Consider the following 13968-nt stretch of genomic DNA (forward strand, 5'->3'; position numbering starts at 1 on the left):
GTGTGTTTTAGGTCATTGTCATGCTGGAATACCCATCCACGACCCATTTTCAATGGCCTGGCTGAGTGAAGGAGGTTCTCACCCAAGATTTGACGGTACATGGCCCCGTCCATCGTCCCTTTGATGCGGTGCAGTTGTCCTGTCCCCTTAGCAGAAAAACACCCCCAAAGCATAATGTTTCCGCCTCCATGTTTGACGATGGGGATGGTGTTCTTGGGGTCATTCCTCCTCCTCCAAACACGGTGAGTTGAGTTGATGCCAAAGAGCTTGATTTTGGTCTCATCTGACCACAACACTTTCACCCAGTTCTCCTCTGAATCATTCAGATGTTCATTGGCAAAGTTCAGACGGGCCTGTACATGTGCTTTCTTGAGCAGGGGGACCTTGCGGGCGCTGCAGGATTTCAGTCCTTCACGGCGTAGTGTGTTACCAATTGTTTTCTTGGTGACTTTGGTCCCAGCTGATCATTAACAAGATCCTCCCGTGTAGTTCTGGGCTGATTCCTCACCGTTCTCATGATCATTGAAGCTCCACGAGGTGAGATCTTGCATGGAGCCCCAGACCGAGGGAGACTGACAGTTATTTTGTGTTTCTTCCATTTGCGAATAATCGCACCAACTGTTGTCACCTTCTCACCAAGCTGCTTGGCGATGGTCTTGTAGCCCATTCCAGCCTTGTGTAGGTCTACAATCTTGTCCCTGACCTCCTTGGACAGCTCTTTGGTCTTGGCCATGGTGGAGAGTTTGGAATCTGATTGATTGATTGCTTCTGTGGACAGGTGTCATTTATACAGGTAACGAGCTGAGATTAGGAGCACTCCCTTTAAGAGAGTGCTCCTAATCTCAGCTCGTTACCTGTATAAAAGACACCTGGGAGCCAGAAATCTTGCTGATTGATAGGGGATCAAATACTTATTTCACTCATTAACATGCAAATCAATTTATAACTTTTTTGAAATGCGTTTTTCTGGATTTTTTTGTTTTATTCTGTCTCTCACTGTTAAAAAACACCTACCATTAAAATTATAGACTGATCATTTATTTGTCAGTGGGGAAACGTACAAAATCAGCAGGGGATCAAATACTTTTTTCCCTCACTGTATTGCAACAATGCTTTGAACATTGTTTGAGTGTGTGCCATTTTAAAACCATATGTAATTCAGTTCTTCAGCTTCAAAACACGGTATCCGGTCTCGAGACGAATCATCTTACAGAATTACATCCATCGCTGATTGTGATGCAAAAATATTTCCCATAGCTGATGCAGCTACGCTTTGTCAAGGACAGATATGAAAAAGATATAAAGGTGACTCACTCAGAAGGAGGACAACTATTTTATGGAGTTCAACTGTCCTTAACACGAACACAATGACCCCTTTGAATGATGTGCTATGTGATGATGGCTGAATCTTACTCACTTTTCTGTTGTTGTATTTCAGTATCGTGTACAATTTGTCTGCGGCCTCCACTCTGCGAGGGGTTGCTATGACAACTCCAGGGACAAAGCAATCACTTGCGTCTCCTGTCCCACATCCAACAAACACAAAATCCCCGACCTGCAATCAAAAACGGAGAGTCTTGACTTTGTACGGGCACTGCATCTTCACTGAGGTAACCACACTGTAGTGCTAATTTATATCCCCAGTCCTGAAAGGTCACATCAAGGATATATAATAATAATAATTCATTTTATTTGTAATGCGCCTTTCTTATACTCAAAGCGCTATAGTACATTACAATCACAATCTTACAGCATAATATACAATAACAATAACAACAATCACAAACAAATCAACAACTAAGAAAAAAAGATCAGTTTTAAGCAGTTTCTTAAAACAATCAAACGAAGGATCATTCCTAATAGAAACAGGTAGTGAGTTCCACAACTTAGGAGCCGTGCAAGAGAAGGCCCTACCACCCATGGTTTTCAATTGACAAAGAGGCTGATATAGAGAGATAGAACCAGCAGAACGAAGAGAACGAGAGGAAGTATACAATGTTACCGAATCACAAATATAAACTGGGGCCAGCCCATGTACTGCTTTATAGGTTAACATAAGAATTTTAAAATCAATATGGGATTGAACTGGCAGCCAATGTAATTGAGAAAAAACAGGGGTAATGTGCTGACGTGAAGGTGTGTGAGTCAGGACACGAGCAGCTGAATTTTGTGTGTATTGCAACCTCTTAATTGAGTTGGCCGGCAGACCTACAAAAAGTGTATTACAATAATCAAGCCTGGACATAATGAAGGCATGAATAAGCCATTTCTGCATCAGGCACATGACCACGGCAATAAAGCGATGATGCTCTGCAGAATAGTAAATGCAGAGAAACTAAGGTCAGGAACTATTAGATGTATTCCTTCATGGAATTTCTGTTTATTCTGACTTATGTCACCTTCAGTAAAATTTCAGTAGTCTATAGATGCATTATTAGCCAATGTTGCAGGTGATTTACTTGAATGAGACTTGGATGCAGCAAATAGTGTTCACACCAAACTAATTCAAGGAAGCATTATCACATGATCTATATTAAAATGGCGTACTTTAATTGTATTGAAGCATTGCAGTTCTATCTGATCACTTACTGCAAGCGGAGGACAAGGGCCACTTCCTCCGACAGGTATCAAAAAACCCACAGGAACAATCTGAGTGTCTCCGTGGCTGAAATCTACAATGGCTCTTTTGGAGTTGAGGCATTTTGACACCGTACCTAAACAAAAAGGAAATACAAAATGATGTATTCACTGGTGAGGTGACTCAAATTGAAGGAAGAAAAAAATATTAACAACAACAAAATAAAAAAGCAAAATAAGGACGATATAATTATTTACATTTTGGTAAAAAATGGTAAAACAATGGCTCCTCCCATGCGTGAAACCATTCTAGCAGTAATGCAGAAGACAAACTCATAACTATATATCCCTATGTCCTGTTAACAAACACACTCATCTGTGTAAAATAAGACCACTCTAATTTCTTTCCAGTAACTGTAATAAAGAAAATTGCAGTGGGTTAAAGCCACAGAAAGCTGCTCCCATAGACATGAACTGTGCACATTCACATCTATGTAAAGCGGCGCTCTTTAGATTTCCCTTTTCCTGGCTACAGACTCCAGTCACTAACCACCATGACAGCAAGTTTAAAATACATTTCCCTGATTTATATGAATCTGAAGCTAAATCACTCGCTAGCTCCTGCTCATGCCATTTGAGAAGAAAATGTGCACCTTATCCTCACAAAACGCCACAAGCAGTCATCATACTTAACTTATAAGCCTGCAAGGAAATATCCACATCGGATTATTCCACCACTCTGGACAGGGGTCTACATAACCCCTACATAAAGCATGCAAATGAACACCCCCGCATTATATAAGTAAGTGCATGTTTTTAATTAATTAATTCATTCATTCATTTTCATTATTTTTCTTCATTTTTGTTGTTGCTGAGTTTGCTCATTTACCAGTGTCGGATATATGCGCCCTTCTCTATGCAAATTAAGTAATACTTACAAACAAACATAGGGTTTACAAGAGGTATACAACTATATACAAAAGTGCAGAGTCTTACAGTGATGAAGCTTGTATATGTTTTTCCTCACAAAAACAAATCCCAGAAACAGAAGGACCAAAGAAAAAAGGAACTCACCAGGATAATAAAAGCCATCAATGTCTGACCTTGCAATGACTTTCTGACCTCTGAGAGAGTCCAGTGCCTTGCGTTTCTTAGAAGCATTTCTCTTTTCATCCTTTGTTTCCTGTGAAGTCAGACGGGAAGGTGTTAGTTCCCTTCATATATATATAAAAAGATAGCATTGTACAGATGTTCAATTGAAGTCAACTCCTTGAAAGCATGTGGATTAAAATTTCTATCACCTGCCTCCTCCTTCTCTAACAGCACTCATATACCTTTAAATATCTGTATTATTCACATTGATCGGGGTACTACAACTATCTCTCACTGTATTTCTGCCTGCAGACTTCTACACCTTTTTTAAATATAAAATAAAAATACATTTGATAAGGTGTTTTACTGAAAAATCTGTTAAATTAAAAGAATCATCTGAACAGACACTAGTCAAATATGTATTATTTTTGTTCTATGAAATCTATGGATTTCCATTTCACTCTTAACCTTCTGTTCTGTTTTTTGTTTTGTGCTGTAAATCATTTTTTTTGTTATGTCATTACATTTTAGAGACACACTATAGTATCCATCCCAAAGACACTGTCACAAATCATTATTCACAAAAGTTTGCTCATACTGGACTTACATAAAAACTAGAAATGCTAAGGGTCTGGGCGTGGGAGAAGTGTAGAGTTGGAAACCCAGACTCTGTTAAAACTTTACTTTGACAAGGATTAGACAACAAAAGCTGAAAGATCAAAACGAAAAAGAACTGGCCACTGAATATTTTATGCCCTTTTGTACAGATGCTGTCAAACACATACACCAGCCATTGTCCTTCATCTCCTCAGGAGCAGAGAGCTGTATTGCCAGAACTGCAGCACACAACAAAATATATTTTCCCCAGGGTGCCATAAATTTAAAAAGACGCACTTCCATAATTCTTTAGAGATTTTGGTGGATTCAAGGAGTCAGTGCTCAATTTTCCCAGCACAGCTACCAATTAGCACACGCTGTTGGATTGTCTTCAAATTATCTTCCCAGCAGCCTCAAGGGCTCCTACAAATGTTCACAGCAGGAGGGAGCAGAAGGAACGTACACTCGCTGTTGAAGAGTGCGAGACATTGAAAATCAATTGAACCATTATTTAACACAAGGCTATCTGCTTTTGAATTCTGTGTTTTCAATCTGCAGTCTGTAGTTTCTTAGGCAACAAAATTAAAAACCATTAAAAATAAAAAGGATTCCTGTTAGCAGTTTGGAAAAGATGGGCTCGGTGATGGTATCTACTCACCGGAATTGCTTTTCTCTTTGCGTTTGTTAAAATACAAATGTTACCCCAAACATGTCCTAATTATAAAGCAGTCTCAAATTTTAAATTCCCTTCAAATGAGCCTCAACCATTTTGACTGAGTGCAAATCTCTCGTCAGAGCTGAGCTGCCAGAAAATAATTATACACGGTTAATGTTGTATGTTACGACACATAAGATCTTATATATAATATGTAATAAAACTTCGTCATGTTTTTTAGCTCTCTCGTCTATATAGTACATAGTGTGTTCAAAGGAAGCATCTGTAGACCTAGCCTTGACCTTGTGTCCAGCAAAAATACTTCACAGAATGAAAAGTATGATTTCCTAGGCTATGCTTGAACCAAATGACTTCAGACTAAAGATTATCTTGTTTCCTATCACGGTTTGATTGCTGTACGCTTCTTGCATGTTTCAGATAATTTTTCTGATGTTTCCATGCCTCTTCAACTACAAGAGATCTCCAGCAGCAGACCACTAATTGCTTGACATGGCATGCTGATTAGACTGCTGATAAGTGATTTTTTTAATCATCTCTCCCCAAACAGTACTGAAAAGTTCCTCCTGTAATACTGTGCAAACTGGAAAGGAAGTTTACACACCACACTGCAAAGTAATTAACTCTCGTATCATGCATGATTTAGTACACCTTCAGTGGAAATTGCTAATCTGATCCTCAAAACAAGCGGCCATTTATTTTTCAAGCTTTCTTTGCCCAACTCAGCAAAATCCAGTATAACCAAATCTGTTTATGCATGAAAGATATTGTAAAGTAAGACAGTTATTTCCTGTGGTTATAATAAACCATGTCAGGATACATAAATTATGTGTGTATCAGATTCTAAAAAGAAAAGAAAATTCATTGGGGTCTTTCCTTCGAATGAGATTGGATTTTCTGCCTGGCTGAAAAATTAAAAAATATATATATTAAAGAACTGCAGCAAAAGATGAAGCTGGATAATACCAAGTGTAGAGCTCAGGAAAGTAACCAGCACAAATTCCTGCCTGCAAACAAAATAAACGGCTTGCCTTTCTTTCAAACGTCTCAACAATTCATTTTTATTACATACCCTATACGTCTACAAAGGGCTTATTACATCATTGCAACACCAGAGAGAAACTGACTCACTTCTGTGTGTCCATCTTGAGAACTGCCAGGTCTGCTGCCCTTGCCCTGGTCCTTGCCTTTCCCCACGGCCTTTTGCAGGTCTTCGGCCTGTTGCAGGAAGGACTGTGCGTTGTCAATCTCGTCCTCCAGCAGAGACACGTCCTCCTGCGCTACGGGCCACCCCAGCCGGTCCAGGGCCTGCAGCAGGGCCTCCTTGTGCTCTCCGAATGGCAGAGGCTTCTCACTGCCAAACCTGGTGAGAAAAAACAAAAAATAGGTCTCAGCATTGTGTTGAATTATGAATTTGAAAGCATATCTCTGAAGAACGTTTGAAATACAAACACTTAAGGGTGAAGGGTCTATGACAGTGCTGTTTATCTTATGTAAAAAATACAGTGTCGTGGATAATTCAGGTAAATTGAGAAAAATTATAATAAATAATAAATAAAATAAAAATAAAACCTTACTTATCCCTTTCTTCTTGGCTCAGTGCTCTCCATACAATCAAATTGAGCCGCCTGCAGAATTAACAAGAACTTAATTAGTGAGGTAAATTAAAATCTGCCCTATGAATATGTTATCCTTACTCATTATTAGCCCATAGTTTGGATATCACTTTGCCAAGTTTTCCTTGTTTTCATTTATTTATTGATCACCCAAGAGTTAATGCTAAATAACTAACTGTCAAAATATATATTTTTTAAAAACCACTTCATTTAAATTACGCCTCTGACTTGACAAGAGAAAGACTACAGATACGTAGCAAGATTAATTTACATTACTGTTTTATTGCAATGTGTCTCCTGGAGGACAGTATGCGTGTCTTATAAATCTCCAGGTCATTAATGTACACAAGAAATCAGCTTCTATATCAACGTTTCACACCTTGGTGTTTAAAGGCCACAAGATTTTGATGCCATTTATTTATTCACCATTTCACACTTTGCACAACAATAAGTTCTTACACAAGCCAAACCGTGAAAAGGTCACTAGTGTTATGTTTCAATTTGATGACATTTTTTTTATACATTTAGTTTCACAGTTTGCCCAGCAGAGAATATTACACACGTCAAGGCTAAAAATGTTTAAAAAGGTAGTGAAGCATTTCGTCTTTTAAATACTATGTTCACCTGTGAAACCTGGATAACTAATTTCTCCTTCAGAAAACAGTACAGCTGTGACTACCTCACACCAACGAAAAGCCTTAAAAGCATTTACAGTCCTTAGCAATGTCACGTTGGGGAGGACTTGACAGAGAGGAACACGCAGTATGCCAAGACCAGGAACGCACCCAGATTAAAAGGATCCTATTATTTAAAGCCGATGGCAGAGTGTTGACACTGATTTTTGTTTTGGTCTGTTTTTTTTCAGTTTGTTCTTGTAGACAGTCGACAGAAACACAGGCGCGGGGAATAGACTGACCTTTTGTAGGATTTCAGAGCATGTTCAAGTTTCTTCCTATAGGCGTCCAGATTCACGGCTTGAGGATTGATGAGGGTGAGATGCCGCTTACTGTTGCTGACGTGAGCCAAGGGCAGCACCTGCCACCACAACATAAGAATTAGCAGACAGACCGAGCTGCTAATGAGCAACATGGAGGTAAATGTAAAACTAGGTGGATGCATCAAAGAATGACTGGGTGAAAACAACTGTGTGTTTGGGTTTCTTCTCATGTTTTTTTAATGGAAATGCATACAACCAGACCCCACGCACAGCTCCCATTTATTTCCCCAGAACTTTCATCGATAACAACTAAAAACCGAATACATGTTTTTAAGCATGTAATTATATTTCTGCAGCAAGCTGGGTTGTGTGACTGCACTGCGAAGCAACTGTAACACTGCACAGCAAGTGGTTAAGGCCACTAGAATATGATTTAAAAAGATAAATGCACACAGTGTACTCTTCTCTTTTCTGACATTAAAGAGGCGGGAGAGCACTCACAAAACAGGCAGAACATTTCAGAAGGGGTATGTACAAGATGAAAATGCAACAGAGTAATCTGTTTGATATTGTCTAGGTGAGGAGCAGAGGTCACCCTCACAATGGAAGTGCAGCAATGCACAGTGATAATGAAGAGTTGCCATGGTAGCCTCTTTTGTTGCTACTTTATATCCCGGCAGTTTACAATCAACAGGATTGTAATCGACTGTAGTAGCTGCTCATCACCTCAATTAAAGCATTTTTGTTTCTCTGCAGAAATCACTTTCTCTCCCGAAAAACAAATGAATAAATAACCCTTAAATTAATAAAACGGATAAATATATTTTCAAAAAGGAATATAATGTTTGATTACATGTTGTATAGGCTACACATTATTCACAATCTAAATTACAATGAACCTTAGGCTGCTATTTTCTTTTTGGCAAAAACGAAGGCTGAAATATGGTCCTGGCTCAATAATCTGAGACAGTGTGCTTTACTACAGTCAGTCATCAGTGGTTAACCTCATAAAAACGGTTCACTGCGGAGCGAGAAGGGTGACTCCTGCCATCAACAGGTCACAGACGCGTGGAAGAAGCTGAAATTGCCTTTGTATTGTCATGCACTGGGACAGAAAAATTGGCGCGGCTGACCCAGTTCCGAGTGACACAGTTAATGTCAGTCAGTGAACAAACAAAGATAGAGACTAAACAGTTGGCATCTCCAGTTTCAAAAATGAGTTTAAGAGATACATACATATGAATGAAGACAATGTTATTATTATGACAATATGGCAATATGAGTCTCAGGCTGAAAGACACAGATCGGAAGCCTCCAAGAACCAAGAAGGATTTTGCTCATTTAAATTTGGAATAACTTTTGTGTTCTTATTATGCCTTTTCAATTTGGAATTAACTCACTGTTCTGACCCCCTAGCATTGGAGAGATGAGGACAATATACACGTGTCTTTCCAAAACTTTCAGGCCACCTGTTTGTTTGATAGCACAAACTGCAGAGATGGAGTAGTAAAAGAAGACCTAATGTAGTTCTCAATGCTGATATTAGAGATTAGAGAGATCACTGGGGTTGCTTCTGAACGGCAAGCTGAAGAAACAGTGACTGATGAGGTGACCATCCAGCCAACACAGTGCTTGGCCAATTATGCATTTCACTTGAGGAACCCAAATCCAAAATCAGGATTGGCATCAACCAGATTCAAACCAGCAATATCAGTACCACCGCAGGATCTACCCTAATCTAATAAATTATTTAGGGGTGAAAACTGTTTTCACGTAACTCCATGCTGGCTTTTTTAGAAAAACGAATAGGTCATCAGGAGTGTATGGTAACAAAGTGGAGTATAACGACCAAAGAGAGTACAAGTTAAGACGGGTCTTAAAATAGCCTGAAACCTGAAGCCTGTGCTATGAGACGATCTATTTTTAATGCTGATGTAGTTTAAATTTGGCATCCACATACGCGTACTGTAAATCCTAAAGCTTTTCAAGGACTTAAAGCGACATATGAGTTCATCGTCTGTTTAAAGTTGCAGAAAATAGATAAAAAGGGATTTCTCTATTTTGGGTGCCGAGAACAGAGAGTGTCGTAAGGTCAGGACACGTTTGGCGTGTCATTGTAAATTGTTCACCTATGGAGGGCTGTGGAGATGAAGGAGTCGCAAATGTAATTTTTTTAATTAAATACCAATTATTAACATTTATAATGACTAAGAGACGCCCCAAATTAACCACTTTACACTATAGTCCTTGGGTGTATAGTCACTGAGCCATGGGAGAATATTTTAATTCAGTGCTGGCCCGTCACAGCTAAGACTAGAACAATCTCTTCGACCGCAACTCAAACCCTAAAGCTCCACTTCCTTCAAGTGCCACCGACTGAACACCATACTGAACAAAGGAATTCTGGGTTAGTTAAGATACAAAACAGTACAAATTTCAATGTCAAAATGAAAATACTTACATTTACAATGCGTATGTTACAGCTGACTATGAGAAATGGGAACTGGGCACGTACTATCAGATTAATTTGAGATTGGTTTGTTTCTAAACACACCACTGACTGGAAGGAAGTGTATTTAGTGTGATGGCTAGCATCCACAGCCCAATGTACATTACTGCCATTAAAAACACATTGCACAAATGAAGTATTTTTCTCAGTGGGGTAAGATCGCCCTCTTCTGCTCTTACAGGAATATTGTAACTGGATGCAGTCAGCACGTTTTTTCTAATGGATATATACCAACGTAAAATATTTTCAACAAAAGGCTTATAAATGCATAACCCTTTAAGATTAATAATAATAATAATAATAATAATAATAATAATAATAATAATAATAATAATAATAATATAATCATATTTTTGTTCTTGAAGGTTATACAAAATAATTATTTTCCAATTTGAACTACAGCCTTTATTCACTACTATATAATTTACAATTACAATAACAATTTAAAAACAATGGAAAAACAAGTGATTACATCAATGCTATAAAAGTGGCATAGCACAGTTCCCATGACATCCACAATGACAGGAAACACAACTTCCATTCACCTAAGGAGTTCACTTTTACATTCTTAGATGTTTATATTTTTTAAAATAGTTCTTAGTCTTCTCTTGAATTCCAAAACACACAAAAAAGTGTAAAAACGACAATGGAAAATTGGGCCCTAGTGTCTGATACTTGTAAAATAAAAGCAAAAGAGCTGCTGGAGAGATCATTTGGCATATAAAGGGAAACAGAAACACATAATGAATTGCTTTGATTGCGTGCTATTCAAGAACACATAATTTACCAAGGCTCCTGAGAGAGCTGCCTATGTTTGTAAACATGCCTGCTGAGGCGGATTACATTATCTGTCACACTGAGCCATCATTACTGACAGAAGTCTGTGTTCCTAATACTTGTTTTACTAACAGAGAAAACCTTGAAATTAGCATATATGGAGTTACATTTTAGTATACGGTTTAGCACTTTATTTGTATGTAATCATTTGAAATGAAAATACTGCACCTATTATCAATATGGCTTTTTGGAATCTATTTATGTCATCATTCTTACACAGGCTGTAAATGTAACACAGACAAAGTGTTCTCTATTAATGTTTCACAATATAATAAATGTCATTTGTAACAGAGCCAGCTAATTGAATAAGTGCAACAGAAAATAAAATACATTTTAGTAAACTAGGATCATTGTTAAAATATGAACTCAGAAGGCACTACACTTACCTCATCAAACACTTTAGAATAAACGTGTTTGTCCAGTATTGGAACATATTTGGCCGTCTGTGGTATAGCTGTAGGTGCCAGGGCATCAACCAAGGTCAGTCTCCTCGCAACCAGACCGTTTACTTTAAGCCAGCGAGCTGAAGACATGTCCAGAGATCTTTCACCAAGAAACAAGCAGAGCAGAGGTCAGGTCAAGGGTCGTTCAAGAACAAGCAGTTCCAGATACGTATAGTGGAGCCTTTCAAATGTATATTTGTGTTTTACCATTATATATCATCTCAGAATATACTTTTTTATTCTTGGTTATTATGTAGTTGTAGTTATATATACACACATACATACATATTCACAGTCAGAGACAAAAAAACACACATTATATGGGCCGGACACATTGCAAGAAGAAGATCAAAGATGGACAAAATAAGCTATCCCAAGAGAGAGAAAAATACCTAAAAGACGTTGCAACACAATATCATTTAAAAATGTCTGCTTTTTCCCTGCTCCAGATGTTCTTATCCCAAATGTACTTCACCTTGCACAAAACACTCAATCCTATCCTTCTAAAGATATTCAGCATAAAGTCTAAACTAAATAAGCTATGGATCAACAATTACTGTTGCGGTCAGTGCTACAGGATCTAGATTTTTTATCTGATTCAAATAATGCCACCACTGGACTACCAAGAGAGCGTATAAAAGTCCATAGAACAAGTTACAAGGTTCTTCAAGTATTATACAACACATGCAACATTTAATTGCGGCCTAATGTGAGTTTCCACTGAATTCTTAAACTGAAGAATCAAAATATGTTTTTCTAGTAAAGAATTATCTCACTAAAGGTTTCTCACTTACTCCTTTGGATTTCTTCTTTTCATCTTCCTTTGGCTCTTGTCACTGTGTGTTAAGTCAAGACCTAGATTAAAAAGTGTAGGCCAGGTCATAGACACATGGATAGTTTTAATTATTGTGCCTCAACAAAATAGTCTACAGCTAATTGCTTTATTATTATTAATAAAAACATGTTCAGATTGATCATTTTTGATCATGATACATATGAATGTTCTCATTAAACACCCTCCCCTTTCAAGGTAAAGCAGATTACAGATTACAGATTACAGGACCTGACAGCAGTTTATTGTCTGACAAGGATATTCTTCCTTCCGCCTCATGGAAATCAATTTCTCTGTTTCTATTTTGTGAATGGTTGAGGAATCAATGTTATGATTTAGTCTGGGCTAATATTTGACTATGGATTGAAAAAACATTGCAATTTTCTGAAAACAGATTTGGCAATTTCCAAATCAGCAGGTGCAAAAGACTAAGTTATGATTCAAATATGCTGTTCTTTTAAGCAACCCGAATTGGAAAGAGCCAGTGCAATAGAAACAACAACCACCAAAATGATGACAGATATGGATTCTTGGCATTCTCCAAACAAACTTTAGAAATATATTGAGAAATACAGGGATGTGATCAAGAAACTGCTAAGAAAAGGAGGCTACACATTCAAGTGAATATATCTTGGTTGTATATGATAAATGGTAAACAGATCTATTATATTAGTGCACCCCATCCACCCGCTGCCCTATCAACACCAACCCTACACCCTCCTCCCTAAACACAACTCTGTATCTAAGGGTGTATAATTTATTACGTTCAGACTTACCGTTGAGAACACAGGTTTTCTTATCGATGTTCCTTTTGAACACAGACAATGTTTCTGGGAGCATCCATTCTTTGAGACCACTGTCTTTGTCACTGATGTCTACACCATTGCTCTGCAGTCTGAGCAGACTGGCTTTTGTATGTGCTGAAATTATAAATAAATAAGTAAATCAATAAATATTGGAAATGTGCGTCTTCATCTCCTATAATCTTATGCCATGGAAATGTTATTGGTCCTTTTTTTAAGTCACCAGGTATTTACCAAAGTATGGAGAGATAGTAGCACAAATCAGCTATAATTATTGATGATTTCTTTTGTAACTTTTATCAAAGTCTCGCTTGAAACATGTATTTCTTCGTTTTTCTTCTGTACACCTGCTTTAGACCCTGAAGTCTGACACGATTGCATGGCCCTTTAACCAGCCACAGGAGTGTGGTAGCTAAATGCAAAATACATGTCATAAAACTTTGCATACTTAAGTCACCCTATCTTAATCAGGATTCAAGTGTGTTTCCTCCCTCACAAGCCCACACTTGCCTTGTGAAAGAGTTCGTAATCTTAATGGGACTTCCTGGTAAGTAATAAATAAACAAAACACCCACATGGTCTTGACCTTCAGTTGCTTTATGCTATCGGTCCGCATTTGTCACAATTGTGAAGCTGCTTTCACAATACAATCAAACAAAAAGGCAGCTAATTATTTTTCTAGTCACTGAAACTGACATGAGCACAAGTCAGTGCTGTTTGCCCTCTCCTTTGAAAATTGTTTATTTCATAAGTGCTCACTCACTGTATTAAATGTAATTAAAAAAGGTGTAGAGATTTTGTATTTGGGGCTACCCACCTGCATGACGTATCTTTTGTGTGTGCAGGCTGTGTGGTTTGGGCGGCTCGGGTGTGTGGGTGTGAAGCTGCTGTCGGTGGTTGCGATGGGAGGCCACAGTCCGCTCTACAGCTGATTGAGGCCTCGGAGCTGCTGTCACATCCTGACACCCGGGCTGCAGCTTCGAGGAATTTTGCGCTTTCTCATGCCCCCTGATGTCAATCAATAAAAACATCAGGGGACACATTAAAATTGT

The 13968-nt window shown here is 38.2% G+C and overlaps 1 protein-coding gene across 1 annotated transcript in view; it reads right to left on the reverse strand.

Annotated features, from left to right (window-relative positions):
- The window catches only part of LOC136750931 (von Willebrand factor A domain-containing protein 3B), a 40077-nt gene that overhangs the window by 14963 nt on the left and 11146 nt on the right, over positions 1–13968 (reverse strand). The window contains exons 17-26 of the mRNA XM_066706104.1: positions 13734–13924; positions 12890–13033; positions 12076–12136; positions 11225–11381; positions 7472–7590; positions 6517–6567; positions 6071–6302; positions 3652–3760; positions 2590–2714; positions 1418–1555 (exon numbers count right to left, since the gene is read on the reverse strand). Of these exons, the coding sequence (XP_066562201.1) occupies positions 1418–1555; positions 2590–2714; positions 3652–3760; positions 6071–6302; positions 6517–6567; positions 7472–7590; positions 11225–11381; positions 12076–12136; positions 12890–13033; positions 13734–13924 (1327 nt within the window). The remainder of the gene's footprint in view (positions 1–1417; positions 1556–2589; positions 2715–3651; positions 3761–6070; positions 6303–6516; positions 6568–7471; positions 7591–11224; positions 11382–12075; positions 12137–12889; positions 13034–13733; positions 13925–13968) is intronic.

Source organism: Amia ocellicauda, chromosome 6 (assembly GCF_036373705.1).
Source record: "Amia ocellicauda isolate fAmiCal2 chromosome 6, fAmiCal2.hap1, whole genome shotgun sequence".
Taxonomy (NCBI): domain Eukaryota; kingdom Metazoa; phylum Chordata; class Actinopteri; order Amiiformes; family Amiidae; genus Amia; species Amia ocellicauda.